Source organism: Megachile rotundata, chromosome 2, assembly GCF_050947335.1.
Source record: "Megachile rotundata isolate GNS110a chromosome 2, iyMegRotu1, whole genome shotgun sequence".
Taxonomy (NCBI): Eukaryota; Metazoa; Arthropoda; class Insecta; order Hymenoptera; family Megachilidae; genus Megachile; species Megachile rotundata.
In genome coordinates, this window is record NC_134984.1 from 7318025 (window position 1) to 7335075 (window position 17051).

Below are 17051 nucleotides of genomic sequence, written 5' to 3' on the forward strand. Positions count from 1 at the left end.
TATAAATATTGCTATGCTCGTGTAGCCCCTGAAATGATCTGAAGAACTCTATTTCTGGAAGGGATTCCAGAGCCCTGGTCACATTCTTTTGAATGACCTCAACATTTGCAAAACGTTCTTCTTTCATAGTTATTTTTAATTTAGAGAATAAAAAAAAGTCTGCTGGAGCCAATTCTAGTGAGTGGGGAAGTATTGTCGTGACCGAGTGTTGGACTAAAAGTATCGAAGAATGGGCTAGCGTATTGTTATACAGCAGGAACCAATCGCCAGGGCGATACAATTCCGGTCTTAGACGTCGAATGCTCTTCAGAAGACGATCCAGGACACCTTTTGTAGAGTGCTAGGTTCACTGTTTAGCCTGAGGACACAAATTCGTTGTGCATAATTCCGCAAGAATTGGAAAAAGTAATCAGCATTGTATTGATTTTGGACTTCGCTGATGGAACTTTAATGAGTTGCGCTTCTCCCTTGCCTCGCTAAAAGTGTTGATATTTGATCGATTCATCATTTTGAAATCGCCATGATTCGTCGTCGGTTACAACTTCATTTAAAAAATTCTCACGCGTATCTGCTCGTTCAACAAAATTACGTGGGGCTTCCATACGGCACTTTTTCTATTCTTCCGTTAACGAATGCGGAACTAACGTCGCACACACTTTTCTTTCCCCGAGAATATCATGCAAGATGTGGTGAACGCTTCCTACACTGATGTTTAGCTCTTCTGACAACATTTCAACAGTAATTCGCCGATTACGGGACAGAACGACGCCTACACGTTCGATATTCTCATCGATAGTTAAGGTTAAAGGATGCCGCTCTCACAGATCGTTTTCTAGCGATTCCCGACCTCTCTTTAACCAGGCATACTACTCGAAAACCTCGCTAACAATCACCGCAATATGTGGTTTTCAATGATTCAAATGTTTCTGAATCCAATTTGAGACACCCCCCACCCCAATCACTTGAAAACCTCAGGAAACCTGTTAAGCCTTTTGCACCTTGAACCAGTAGGAGGTGAAAAAAAGCCTAATCGGCTATGAAAATGCCATCTCGCAGCCTCTTGATGCCATATACATACATATAGTACAAAGAGTCGCACAGTGGCGAAAAACGGCGAAAACGTGGACAAAACTAATATCTTCGATTCTGAGGTAAATTATTTAAATGTTTCTCGATAAAATGATTATATTAGTGTTACAAATTAATTTTTTGTGTTAAAAATCGAATTTTGATGTGTTAGTTAACTAATACGGTTAGTTAACTAGTACGTATGAATTTTTATCTCGGAAACTATTTATCGAAATTAATTAAATCTTTTTGCATTTTAAACTTGAATGTTTGAACTATAATAATAATATTTTTTTCATTAGCAAATTCATTTTTTATTATCAGAAATTGCAAATAAATTTTTATTTTTTAAATTTTTTAATAATGTTTAAATATCTAATATGTAATATATATATATGTGGGTGTGGATATTGAAATCTCACCTACAAAACAAGACTTTTTAGAAAGGTCAGCGACGACATATTTGAAAAACGTCCGAAACCGCTGTAGTCACGTATGATAATAGGGCGCGCGCGTGAACATAAACGTGAATAACTCAGAAAGCCGCAAATTACCGCAAGATATCGTTACAGATTCTTGTTCGGCAAGCTTCCAGCTTTCATGTAAGCCTATTTGGTAGGTGAACCGAGGTGGAATTCACAACTTTTCCCTTACATAAACATTAAATACGTTTATGGTTTATATCTCCTTTTTCAGTTTATATCAGTGTTAAGGATAAACCTTTTGATGTGCAACCTACATAATTATTATACTAAAGTATCATAAAAAATGCCAATAAAAGTGGATGAATATAATAGTTAAATAATAATTAAGCAGTATTATGTTAAACTTTGTTAACTGTGAAACGTCCGGGACTGCTGTTGTCGTGCGCGTTAATAGAGTGCGCGTATGGACAAAAATGGGAATAACTCATAAGACCGCAAATTAACGCAAGATATTGTTATAGAACCTTGTTCGGGAAGTTTCCAGCTTTCATTTAAGCCTATTTGGTAGGTGAACCGAAATGAAGATCACAACTTTTACCTTACACAAACATTAAATATGACTATGGTTTATATGTCTTTCCATATCAGTGTTAAAAATAAACATTTTGTTGTGCAACTTACATAATTATAATGTTAAAGTATCATATAAACAGCCGATAATAGTGGATGAACATAATATTTAAAAAATAATGAACAGCATTATGTTGAACTTTACCCGGAAAAATTGACCTTAAAAAATGTTCAACTTTGGAGGCTCATATCTTCGAAATGGTAATAATAAGGTCATTGAAACTGTGAAAACAGTATGCACAGATTCCTTATAAACTTGTTCCATTAAACGGATTTCAAGAATTGCGATTTTCATTTTTTGACTTTTGTCCACGTTTTCGCCGTTTTTCGTCGCTGTGAGTCGCCCAACGAACAAAGCTTACTTTCTATGATAGCTAATTATTAAATTTAACAGTTGCTCTTTAAATAGAATACAAATACCTATTTTTTTGTTTGAATATCTACTTTCGTAAATCTTTATATAAATATAACGATACTTCAATAATTCTGTATTGTTCAAACTAAACGCTCATACTATATTATGCGAAGACTACTGCACATCTAACATTTATATCCAAAAGATGCATTATAATCGGATCACTCATTTAAGAGATACGAAGCGACAGGTACAAAACATCCGAATGAAAAACGTAATATTCCTCTCCGTTTTGCGTCGATGATGAAAAACGTTTCAGGCTACAGAATTTCGTGTCTGATGACGAAGATATTCGTGCTCATTAAATTACATACGATATCTACGACTTACTTAATAATGATGGAATATGAGAGATTATTATATTTAACATAACACAAAACACAATAACTTTTGAAAGACTAAATGAATTTATTATTTAAGAAAAACGACTTGGGAGGATTTCTTTAAGATATGTTAATTACACTTCATTTATGAATATTAAAAATGCAATTGTAAGTAGCCCACTATATTTTATACGTATGAAAAATTATAATATCAGAGAAACAATAACGAAGAAATATGTATGTAGATTTTATTTTATTAACATACGAAGATCCGATTAAAATCGAATAGTATCTTACAAGTAATCGGTAAGTGCACGAATTGATTACCGACTTACCAATACATTTGTTTTTGCTAATTTCATTGAAATGAAAATTCAACAAATAAGATCAAATACTTAACTATGTATACTACGTATACATGTCAATTCAGAACTTCATTTCGGTGCGATTGATGCGTGAACTCGTTGTGTAATATAAAAAATTAACGTTTACTCTAAAAACTTTTCGTAAAAGTTAGAATAGAAGCATTTGTCCTTCTATCTAGCCTTGCTCGACTGTAATTACACATTTCGTGAGGAATTTTTGAAAGTAAATTCCGCGGTTCGCTTATTAAACTTTAGCTCTTTTACCATTAAAGGGTTAGGCTACTTCTGAGACTTCAAATAATATAAATTGTTTTTTCATTTTAAATACAATTTTACAAAAAATAAAATAAAATTGATTTCAAAACGAGAAATTACAAATTTAAAATAAAGAGTAAAAATTTACTTAAAGGTAATGAGAAATTTAATTTCTAAATTTAATTCCTTTTTTAATTTCTTCTTCTAATTTAATTTCTTTCTGAATATACAATTACTGTCATATCAACTTATTGTTAGATTGTAAGGTGGAAAATGCATTTTACCAATGGATAACAAATTTCGTTAGCATTAATTTTGGAAATATTTGATGAGAATTTATTTTTAAATTGAAATTGAAGTAGAAAAACGAATAAGAAATAATACATAAACTAACTTATACAATGATTCTCTGCCTTGACAAAAATTAACATACTATTTGACAAAAGCTGTCCTATAAATTCTGTAATTTAAGGTAGGAAGTTCAAGATCCGTTATTTTGACGGGTTCTGTAATTTTAGTATTAAATAATTTCAAGTGATACGCAAAATTAAGTGAAGTTCGTTTTAATAAAAATATATTTCAGGAATTCAATTTTTAAAATAATAAAACGCCTACTATAAGGGCTTAAGTTTTGAAGTGGAAGAAGTCATTTATCAGTGCTTATTTAGAAGGTTAAAATTATATCGCATATTTAACAACCAAAGCTCATGAATTTGTCTCTATTTTTTTTTTAACCTTTTATTTTTACTTCATTTTACACTTCATATAAACTTTTTGTTCATCATCTTTCTTTCATTCTCAATTCTGTCATATATAAACAGTTAAAAGAATTTTATTGCACTATAATATGACATTTCACTTATGCGCATAAAGATATAATTATCATACTAAACCAATCCATGTGCCATAGTGCTAATGACCTTAATGGCAGTAAACGTGCATATAAATTGAAATATAAATATCAGAAAATTGGTTTACAAATTTCACGGTTTAAGTAGAACATAAACCAAGTGGCACTGTCTCCGAGTCTTTAGAAGAGATAATTAAATTTTTACCTGATGGCACAGGGAAATGAACAATTAGGAGAAGAACACTTAAGGAAGGAACGGCTATTAAGGACCGGTTCGAATTGGGTTAATTGTTCGACAAGAGGGTGCAAATCAAACAAGGTTTCAGCGATCTACATTAATAACCTCCAACTTCCCATTTTCCTCTCAAATATTCCATGGATGCATTTACGGTTTGTCATGAAAGGGACGCCAGAGAATGGATTTTAAGATGCCTTTAAAGCCAGCTAAAGTTAACTATACAGGGTGTCTCACTTGTAAACTGCTAAATTTTATCAACACATTTCAGGCGCAAAAGTAAGGTGTTATACATATTAATATCGGACTAAACACTTTATTAGAAAATTGTAACAAAAGTACAAAGTGTCTATAGACTACTTTGTTTTTTGATTTAGATGTCGAAATTAAAAATAATTATATTTCGTCTATGTTTTCTGAGCACTATCAGATTATAAAAAAAAGAGTAGAAAATGTAGTTTCATGGCAAAATTTAATAAAAATAAATTTCTCCGGTATGATAATATCATAAGTAGTATCATTTTCATCTTTTTCTAAGAAGTTAAATTAAGTAATTTATTCCTTAATAAAAATCACATAATTTATTCAGAGTTAAGGTAAGAGCACCAGTGGCTGACACTGTACCAGTATTTGACACTTTTTCAAAAAAAGTAAATAAATAAGGAAACCACAATCTGACTTAATTGCGAACTATTGTGCATATCTGTCATTCAAAAATGTAATAGCAACCGATTAATCGAACTTGCACACGGGTCTTACGATTTGTTAGTGTTTTCTTATATAAATCGCTAAGGATTTGGTTAAAATGTAAGTATTGCAAGTTTGAATTATTTAATAATTATGAGTAAAAAAGGCATTCGTTTGTTGTTTGAAATTTAGAAAGAGGTTTATTTATTAAAATTGGCAATAAACAATGCTAAATTGTCTAAATACACTCCATGTCAACTACTGAAACTTGTAATGGTCTATTATTCAGTAGTTGACATGGGGTGTCAACTATTAAATTATTACGTATTAACTACTGACTTTGTTCCTCTCTCAATTTTGAGATGCCTCCTACGAAGGGTAACTTCAGAAATTATACAGAAGAAATTATGCAAGTGACTATGGAAGATGTCCGGCTCCATAAAATTCCGTATAAAACGGCAGCTGGGAAATTTAGTGTTCCGACGACAACTTTGAAATACAAAGTTGAAGGCAAGCATCCAGTTAAAAGGAAAATGGGCCCAGCCAGAGTGTTGACTGGTGCAGGAGAAAATGCAATAAAAACTGATATGAGGATACCTCCGATATGAGGAGTGTTCGAACTCTTCATATTAAATATTTATTATTAACTCTTCATATTAACCCGTAATTATTAAATATTTTTTTGTAAACTTACTCAAGAATAATCTTTTTTAAATATTCAAAAAAATTCTGTATTCACACATTATCAAGTCTAGTTCATTAATTGGATTATCTCCCTATGTCAACTACTGAAACAAAAGGATGTCAACTACTAAATTTTCTGTTTTCGCTGGGTGTCAACTATTGAATCAAATTTTACGTTTAAAAGAAAAAAAAGAAAAAAATTACAACCGCCATCAGGAATAAATACTTGTAATATAATAGAAGAATAGTTTGTTCAGCGACTGGTAATCATAAATTTTTCATAAAGTGAACTTAGCCTGAACTATGTGAACAAATACACAAAAAATTCCTTGAAGTGTCAACTACTGGTACCGTTACCTTAAATGATTACTACGATTTTGCGACAAATAAAAGAAGTTGAAATATTACATTAATTTTTTAATCTAACTATACTTGACTATGTGAATTAAAACTGTTACATCCTGTATATCACTGTAAGATATCTATTTCTCATATAATACTAGCTAAATTATGAGAAACGGTTCTAATAAATATTGATTGAAAAATTAATATTTTTTGCAAGAAGTTAATATTTCATTATTGTAAACTATATTCTGTATTGATCAAAGCGAGTAACTTCTTCACTTCAACATTGAGACGGATTACGTTTCCATTCTATACACGTATCGCAATACTGGATTACCTTATTATAAGACATAACATTGAGAAATGTCAGTTGCCATCTTCGTGACCAATAAACAGGTACGGAACTAATTCAAAATTTTCGCAATGCAATACGAGTGACATCGTATCATTTGAGTTAAGAAATAGGAGAAATGCATTACATTTATAGAGTTGTCAGTGGACGCATTACTGTGATATGAAAACCTTGCGTAGAAGAATATTCGATTTGAAAAGTATCGATTCATACATTGTTTACGAAATTTTATCGATGTTTTTATAAAGTCGATTTATTTGAAATATCATAATTTGAAAAGAATTATGTCTACATCAACTGTTCTTGATAAAGTTTGTGTCTTAAACGCGATTAAACAATACGTACTGTTACTGTATCGGACTATCCAGCAAGGACAGAGTTTTCACAATCTGTATTCATAAATTTTATATGAAATTTTTAATCCATTTCGCATATTTCATTTATTGGTGGAACTGTATTCAGTGGAAGTAATATTACAAATTTTTACTGAAGAAATATTATCTAATGAGTTCAGAACAATTCATGTTCGGGGAACCATACTGAGATGGTGCAAGTATTTCTCTTTTATTAGAGCCATAAATCGTGACGTTTTCGTTTTATGTCGTTGAATGCATTCCATGGTTGTGTTACTGAGGCAACGTGCGGTTGAAAAATGTAGAAACGAAATACATATTAATAAAATTTTCTGTTAACATTACATTTATAGATATATGTATGAAGTTTGTTTATCTGTGATTCTGTGCAATACTATTAAAGTAAATGCATTTTTTAGCTCACACCACAGTGCAGTATTTACAATAACTATCTATGGGTGGAAAACAATTTTAGCGTATTTCAGTGAGCCAAAGCGTCTAGTCGAATAAGGTGATCAAAAATGCCTTTAAGCGGAATGAAACAACCATACATTATTTGATATAATTTCCAAAAAACATCTTACATCAAGTTTCAATCCCCTATCTCATCCGTGCGGGGTAGTAAAAGGGAATTTTCGAATTCGTTTATTATTTTTTGTGATAAAAAACTTTTAAAAAATTCCGATAACGTTTGGACCTCCATGTTTCAGAATTTTTCTACGTAATGAATTAGAAAAGATAGGATAAAAATCGGAATTTCAATTTTCTCTTTTACCATCCTTTCCCGTTGAGGTAAGGAGTTGAAACTTGGTGGGAAATTTTTTTTGGATATTCTACCAAATGGCGTATTAAGTGTTTCAGTTGATTCAAGGATATTTCTGATCATTTGGCTACACCCTTCTCAACATTTGTTCTTTTTTTTTTCAGTACTTAGGTAGACTCAGCCCCGATCAATTTTTTGGGTGTCATTGCACCAATTAATTTATTCCCGTATTATGGAATTTATATGTATCAATGACAATTCACTGCTTCAGTATTAAAAAAAATAAAGAAATTTTAAATGTTACTCTTATTTTATATACTGTAATCTGTATCTATGAAAATTATAATTGAATTTAATCGTCAAGTTGAAGCGCATTAAAATTTTAAGTTTTATGACGCCTGAACTCCGAATGCAAGCAAGTTAGAATTGTTGAAGTATGGCAGAGAATTAATAACTAAATCTTGTCCCAATTCTTTGACAAATATCTTTGATGAAATATTGAAAAAGTGGTTTATGCACGACAGAATTCCAGGTTGCTCTACATTTAGGATTCCATAGCACTTAAAACAGAACTTTTAGTGATAGATGGATTGGTCAAGCTGGACCAATGCCACGGCTCATTGGTTCTTTTTATTTGAGTTCTTTTTCCGTTGGTGTATTTCAACGATCAATGATGCAGAAGAATCACATCGAAAAATACGCAATATTAGATAAATATTATGAAATTTTAAAATAGTTAAATAGTTAATGTTAGTACAAACTAACATTTTGTAACTTATTTTCTGACTAAAATACTCTGACTGTAAAACATTTTCTGAAATATTATGGAAGTCACTTACTGTGATCGAAACAAATAATAATTTATAACGTTAATAATAAAGGAAATATTTTAATATAAGAAACGCGGTACAAATATGTTATTCCCGGGGACGGATAGAATCGACTGTCTTTCGTAAGCCCGCAGAAATTGACAATCGGCAGTTACCCGGACAGTGGTCATTCCGAATATTCTACATAATTGATTTGGCGTAAAAAACTAAATATCGACCTTGAGACAGATTGGTCACAGTACCAATGGTACTCAGCGACGCAATTACATACATATTTTTATTTCTGATTAATATCATCGGTCGCTCATTACTTCATGACGGCAGTCACTTTAACAAAGATGGTTGTGTTCGTTATATCTGCATAGGCAGACTTGCACATATTGTACTGAAAATATTTCATTAATATCTCTCAAAGTAATGGACTGATGTTGATATCGCTTGATATTTGCCCCCCCGAACTATATCCGGAGAAACAATGTTCCAAACATAGAAATATTAAGTGTTCATTCATTTGTTTTGTGTACAGCATGCCATATAAATTGGTCCATTCAATTATCTTTGAAATGTTGATGACAAAAGTTATATAATTTGTTGGGAGAGAAGTAAATTAACATTGAAAATTAATTTAGAAATACCTCATACTCAATCATCTAATGGGAAAGCATTAATGATTGACCATTTAGATATGTGCTACATATTACAAAATTTGTAAGTGAAGACTTTTGAGGGCTTTGATATTTGTTGGACTAGAAATATGAGGATTTTGGAATTTTAATGCAAAGATCAAGTTATTTTTGGGTCTGAATATTTGTAAATGGGGAAGTTATATTTATAAGTCTAGAAGTTTAAATGTTTGAAAATGCAGAAATTTGGAAATATGATTATTTAATAATGTAAAAATTGTAAAATTTATGTATGTAATTTTATCTAAAGTGAGTCTATGTTGTTTTCAAATGAGCTACACACTAGTAGTCACCAAAATGTTCATATAAATACAACATTCTACAGTACTGAAATATAAATATCTTCTAAATGGATTTCTTGTTATAATTGACTTATGGAGAATAACAAGTTGTATTACTTTAAAAATATGTTAATATCAGTAGTACATTAAAGAATATATAATTCCGCTGAAGTATGAAATTTTTCGCGTTCGTGTATAAGAAAGTTACTTTCAGCAAATAATTTGCGTCTTGAATTTATGTAAACTCAATTTGAAACATTTTATTGTATTATCAGTATTTTTGAAGATATTACAATTAATTAATTTAAATGGAACATCTAGTACTTTCATAAACAATATAATTCTTCTTACACTGATTGCAAAATCTGTTACAATGAAATTTAACAAATTATTTGTTCAATTCCGTTAAACAGTTGTAGGTAAAATACTTATAAGTTCCATGTATGTTACACGAAAATTTGCTAAGCAAGACAAATAGCTGAAATATTAAAAAGAAATGTACAAATTGTTTACTGGTTAATATGTTTCTGCATTTCACCCACTTTCTTACAAAGTACGTTTCATCAACATAGTTTGATTGCTTCGAAACACCTTAAAATTATTTTAGGCAAAATACTATGATATTAGATAAAACAATATCTTATTAATTATCTCATGATATATAATTTTGCCCACAATAGAACAACAGAAATATCAATATGATGTCAAACGAATATTAAACTAATATTAAACTAATATTAATAGAGATGAGTAAAATATGCTGAAATATACTTCATATAAAATTATGCAGAATTTTTCAAAATCAATTCGCTCGAGTTCTTTTTGGTAGCATGTCCTACTGCTTTGGAAATTTAATGTTTGAGCGAAGATCTGTATGAGCAGCAAATATCGAAATTATTTTAAATACGTTCGTCTGAGTGTCTCCTTCTAAGAATTTGTTAGTAACATTCATCAGCAGCTATAAATGACAATATTCGGGTTGCAATAAAACTTGTCAATTCATAGAATTTACTGAAAAATTAGACGGAAAGTAATGTCATTTGGTCAGTCGACGATAATAGTTGATCGCACGGTTTATCTACAGAGTTGAACGTACCAGCTGTCTTTCATTTTATTACGAAAGTTAGTCGAATAAACGCCACAGTATGTCGCAGCTATTTTGTACAGGAAATTTCAAGGAACACAACAGTAACTTTTCTGATTCTGAAAGACTGGAGTTTATAATATAAGAATTTTGTTTTACTTTTGAATACAGTTTTTTTTAAACCAGTAAAAGTATATTTAAACAGGGCGATTTTTCTCAATTAAAATGAAAAAGAATATAGTTCAATATAAGTGGTATCAGAGATTAAAATAGAAACATTCAATCTATTTTTACGCTAATAACGTGAAATGCAAAATTTAGAGGTTTTTATTTCTTAAACCGTTTTGAAATAAATAAAATAGTGACATAAACCCTCCACTTTCGCGCGAGTTACGGTAAATGGACCAGATATGAAATCTGTACTAATTACGGAGTCTTTTGTATTCACATTTAACGCGTTAGTTGCCACGCGTATTTATGAGGAAATCCCGGTCAGACCACGAAGTAAAAATAAATTCATTAAAATTTTATGGAAGGAAATATTTAAATATATTAACCAGTTAACTGTGGCGATTTTTTTGCAAAGCGCGCACCAGTGTGTGTCGTGATAATCAAGCGATGACGAGTTAGCTCTCAAGAATTTATGAATCCATCTCAAATCATTTACACTTTTTATTTGCTTATTTCATTTCGTGTTGACCTCTAAACATTTTAAACATATTACATTTTACGAATATAATTTAGTTTTCGACAAAATTACAATTTAAATATCAAATTGTAACAAAATTTTACGCATGACGAATATAGTCGTCATGACACAAAATTCTGCCACATTTCCATGACAGATATAGTCGTCAAACACACTTAATTGGTTAATGATACAATCCTGCAATAAATAAAAATGAGGTAAATTTTTAACAAATTTTAGGTAATTACTTGAAACAAGGTAAATTTTTTAGTTTAATATATCTTTCAATATTGTAAATATTCTTCAAAGAATACGCATTGCGCTGTTGATAATGTTGATAGTTTTCATCCAAAGTGTTAAGAAATGCTTTTTTAACTATTTCATTTAAGTCGATTATAAGTCTCCACATAAAACGTAAATCGCAGAGTTACCTAACGTAGTAAGAGAACAATAAATTCGACACCTACGAACTTTTTTGTTGTCGTTTTTATGTAACTGTGGGAATATTGTACGGTATTTAAGTTTATCCGTAACAAAGAGTAATCAGTATTCATCATAACCTCGTTTCAAGCTCCAAAAATGAAACTTGCCTCGTGTCTTATCACTCAACTAATTACATATTTTACTTTTATTAAATTATTCTCCACAAAGCAACAGCATGTAGAATTAAATCGTCGTATATCATGAAAACTAATTGAAAGAGCGACATGCGCAGACACTTTAATTCGGCACACAGAATCGTAAACAAACTCCGAAATTGAGGACATCGAAATACATATGCAGAGAATACTCTGCATAAACATCTGTTTCTATTTTATTGAATACTTCGAGAAGATTTAATTTTTTTTGCCTGACAATAATTCCGTTATAAAAGAAAACTATTTAATAACAAATAAGTTAATGTACCAATGGTTAAATAAAGATAACAGTAACAGTAAATTAAACTTTTAGTTATAAGCAAGATATTAAAAACAAATGAAAATTTCCTTATTTTTTTTACTAGCTAAGCACTATCGAATAATATATACAATATATTGTATACATATAATAAATTTTTCTATTTTTAGTTACTGGTTCTTGGAATAGGGATAAATGATTATATCGAATGGTTTCTTTGGAAATCAAAGCGGACTTTTATTATCTTAAAATTTCTAAACTAAGGTTTATTTTGTCTTGAATTAAATACCTGAAAATCAAAGATACAACATTCAATGTTTATTGTTCTCTCTCTGTTGTTTCTTTGTTACAATTATAGTTCACCCTCTTTGGTTAATTATTGCACTCGTGTATACCACGTGTATATCGTCGCTTTGGTTAGCTTCTTATCTATTTCGCGGGATAATTCAAATAACCTCAAGAAAGTATAGTGTACTTCCCTTACATACATTATGTAACATCACAAACACAACCAATTTGTTTATCAGTACATATCGTATTTTTACAGTTATTGAAATTCAAACTCTTAAATATCTCACAAAAATAAAAAATGAACTTGCACCATTCTCGAAATAAACTGCTTAATTATATCTGTGTAGAGCTAATACATGTTGTTATCACATTTTAATTAATTTGAACGTTCCTAATTAGGAAAAGTGTTATTTATATCAAGACTTACTCTGTTAATAATTATCGGAACTCGTTTGAACACTAGGATATTTGCGTTATCAATTTTAATTATGACATTCAGTCAGCAATAATTTTAATTAATTAGATTGGTTTGAAGCTCGTATTTCTTGCCTTACATTGATTGAAATCCGAGATGCCGGCAGAAAAAGTTATCGATCAGTGGAATCAGTCATTCTTAATCGAGTATTCTGCGAATGTGTTACAGAGCAGCTACTGGAGCGAAAACGTCCACAAGACAAAGGACGCAAAGCAACAATCACAGTAACATCAGTGAACTGTTGGACAATCTACTTCGTGGTTACGACAACAGTGTTAGACCAGACTTTGGTGGTCCACCGACCACGGTTGAGGTCGACATCATGGTACGCAGTATGGGTCCGATTTCCGAAGTTGACATGGTTCGTGCATCATATGTACTTACTTTCTTTCTGGTTTCGACTGTTACGTGTGATTCATGAGTGGCAGCTGTTAATTTAATCATCGGGCAGCCGACACCGTGTCACTCATTCCTGCATATGTTTGCACGTCATCGACAATAGTCAGTCATGTATCCGTTGAACACCATTGTCCCACAGTAATCCGTAATAATATATAGTTCTCACGGGGAAATTAGTTCTGAAATTCATTAGTTGCGAACATTTAGAATGTTCCGAAATAGTGGTGAAAAGGGGCCGCTGCACAAGAATAACAAAACCAACAGTAGAGAATAAAATTTTCTTATATGCAGCTTCATTTTTAAAAAACTAAATTTATTCGTAGCGCATGACATGACAAAAATGCAACTTTTTCGTTAATAAAAGGAACTATTATTTAGGGCAATTATGTTAGGGCAATTATGATTTTTATAGTCTTGAAATATGTTATCATATATTTATATTTTCCATTATATGTTCTAATTAATTTGTATTGACAATCGAACAGTACATTTTGTTACAATTTCTTAAATAATCAATCGATACAAAAGCTATATAAATTTTATCTACCAATTGTAATAAAATATATTTCAGTCATAAAATGTCAAGTACCTCGTGTAGTATTGACATTTTAATGACTTCGAATTAGTACTTTTAGCAGGACCGATTGGTTGAAAGAACAAATTTAATTTCATTAAAGAATAAAGTGCGAATGTACTTGGGGGGTAGATGGGAACATCTGTATAAGAAATAAGAACATAGGAAGTTAGGACATAGTGTACAATGATTTTTCCTCTTCAATGCTTTTATTTTCGCTTAAAAAAAAAATAGTAGTCTGTCTCAGTTTCAAGAATTACCCTATTTCTTGTACTTATTTCATATTTCAATACTTATTTTATTCTCACCCTGTTCTGCTAAATAACTTTTCATATTTTCACAGTGTGAATTCAGTTATTGAACAGATTAACTTTTGTTTAAATAAATCTACATTTAATGCAGAAATGATGTTGGTTTCTACTTTTAAAGTAGACAATGATATTAAAGAACAATCTATTCTTTCTTTTAATTAGTTTCAACCTCTTGTAGCATTTGTTGATGCAATTGAACCTTCTGAATTAGAATATTTCTTCCGAAATTTGTATTGTTAGCGAACGAAATAAGTGAAATGTTATATTTTTGCATAAGCTCCGTTCATTAAAAAAGACATAACAGTATTTACAATGTTTGAAATTACCTAACTGGAAATAACTTTCTGTTGCAGACTTACTCGATGGATTGCTACTTCCGGCAATCGTGGGTTGATCGACGTTTGGCTTTCCAAGGCGGCAAAGAAACTTTGGCGCTTAGCATATCCATGTTGGCGAAAATCTGGAAACCGGATACATACTTCTACAATGGTAAACAGAGTTATTTACACACGATAACCAGCCCGAATAAGTTTGTCAGGCTCTATAAAGACGGCAGGGTTCTCTACAGCTCCAGGTATGTAACCGTTTTAAAAAAATATATACGAGTATATTTTCAAAAATAATTTACTTGTTGAACATTAACAAACCTTCTTTGTCGGCGGTTATAACAATCACTGTTATGTTAAAAATAAATTACGTTGCTGCATATTTTTTTAATCTTAAACCAATTCAAACTTTCTCTTACCGAATATGTTCAAAATTTCAATAATTTTACTTTTCTATTTCTTTCACAATGTTTGATTACTTGTATTATATATTTTTATAAATTGTATATGCTACTTCTAATAAATAAGTCAAATTGTCTCTTACAAAAGCACGTAGCTAATCAGATTTGATTTTTTCAATTTTACGTTTTTTAATTTTTATTTCATTTTCATTTCTCAATTTTTTTCAGTACTTCTCGAGCAAAATGATGTGGCAAGTCAATATGCTTGTTTATAAACGTGAATGATATGTTATTTGCCAGTCGTTTGGCTATCAGGATGTTTTTATAATAACACTGTTCAGCCGCGAACCTAGATCTTTGCCGCGACTAATTTAGTACAAGGTTCAAGTGGTTCGACGCGTAGACCACAGAGAATAGCTTTATACCTCGAAATACGGGTCACTGAGGACCCTTTTGTCTATCAAGTCCTGTCCGGATCGGCCCTAGCGTAAGCATGTGCTTGTCATAAATCGGCTAACAGCTATACCTTCTTTTTTGAACAATTGCATCAAACGAAAGCATAGATTTTTTTAACTGTCACCCTCTGAAACACGAGGGTGTTCGGACGATTTTGCTATATCAAATACACAGTCGATCGTTGAATCTTGTGCGAGTCGAACTGAGAGTCAAGAAGTTTCGCGTAGAGTAACGTAGAATAACCATAGCAGGTTGGTTCTTGAGATTAATCATAACGCTATTCGAGTGGGACTCTGCACACCTCGAATAGGCTATTGCAGGGTGGTATCGGAGCAATCACACACCATTCGAGTGGGAGTCTACACTCTTCCAATAGGCCTCTGTAGGGTGGTAAAGATCACATATCGTAACACTGTTTGAGTGGGACCCTACACTCCTCGAATAGATCATCGTGAACAATTCCATGCAATGTGGATTATAACACGAATCTTAACAACATTGAGCGAGACCCTGTGCTCTTTAGTCAATTAACAACAACATTGAGTGAGACCCTGTGCTCCTCAAATCAATTAACAGCATTGAGCGAGACCCTGTGCTTCTCAAATCAATCAACAATCATACTCCACAGCATACACAACGTATACGTAATCATTCACACTTTCACCGTTCAATAACGAACAAATACATGTTTTGCAAGGGTTTTTTTATGCCGCAAGGCTTTTTCCTCTAAATCGAATCGTTCGAGCCAATAAATCATCATGATTTCTTAGATTCAATTCTGTTTAAATAATTTTTATCTACCCTCCTCCTTCATCAAATTCGTTCATTCCTTTGAAACACGAAATTTCTCCATATTGGAAAGACTTCGACGATACAAACACAATGTTTGTGACATTCAGGTACTCGATATTCGTAAATTCGTTTAATTTATTATATAGATACGAGGTTACACAGCTATCTACGCCAGCTACTTACCAACAATGTTCGACATTGCTGCGCGCTGCACTTCATGTTTGTCGACACATTCGAGAATAGTACATAAACTCACTTCAGCTTTCTTCGCGTTTGACCGGCGATCGTTGATGGATTTTCTGCAATCTGTAGTTTCGTCACTGTATTTTCAACATCGACGACATGATACTTAAAAGCTTTTTTAATGCTCGTACCCTTAATCGCCGGTATTTTCTTTTTCTAATTCCATTTTTGAAACCCCTTATTCACTATCATATCTTGACCGTTTCTACTTGATGCGTCGTTCTTACGACCGTCACTTTCTTCGATGATTTTAATACGAAGAGTTTCTGATGATGGCAGTTCGTCACCGAACTCGATAGCGCAACGAAAGTTCTTGAAACTAGTTAGTAAACAGTACAGGAGTATGACTGTTAACAGATCTTTGTTTATGTGCTCTACCATCTCGCTCAATTTATAGATCATGTCAAAAAATTTCCGAATGTGTTCGCGAACGACTTCGCTTTCTCCTATTCGTTACATCAGCTGTTCTAGTGACGTGTCCTTTCACGCGGGTCCTCTCGATTGATATATTTTTTGAAGTTTCATCCATACTTCACGAGACGTTTAACAATTTTTAATTTGTTTCAGCTC

At 31.7% G+C, this 17051-nt stretch overlaps 1 protein-coding gene and 1 long non-coding RNA gene across 20 annotated transcripts in view; one reads left to right on the forward strand and one right to left on the reverse strand.

The window, feature by feature from the left end:
* The window catches only part of Grd (GABA-gated ion channel), a 292539-nt gene that overhangs the window by 172257 nt on the left and 103231 nt on the right, over positions 1 to 17051 (forward strand). For 8 of the 15 annotated variants that reach the window (XM_076529173.1, XM_076529176.1, XM_076529175.1 and 5 more), the window contains 2 exons: positions 13148 to 13340; positions 14617 to 14837. In XM_076529173.1, coding sequence (XP_076385288.1) covers positions 13148 to 13340; positions 14617 to 14837 — 414 coding nt within the window. The remainder of the gene's footprint in view (positions 1 to 13147; positions 13341 to 14616; positions 14838 to 17051) is intronic. The other 7 variants (XM_076529182.1, XM_076529184.1, XM_076529183.1 and 4 more) reach the window with 1 other exon arrangement.
* Positions 12426 to 16746, reverse strand: LOC143264021 (uncharacterized). 5 transcript variants are annotated; one of them, XR_013037364.1, is made up of 3 exons: positions 16422 to 16746; positions 14623 to 14723; positions 12426 to 13557 (listed from the first exon to the last, which is right to left on the reverse strand). It is a non-coding gene; the product is annotated as an uncharacterized LOC143264021 (long non-coding RNA). The 5 variants fall into 5 exon arrangements; XR_013037365.1 differs by having other exon boundaries at positions 14590 to 14723; XR_013037366.1 differs by having other exon boundaries at positions 14623 to 14744.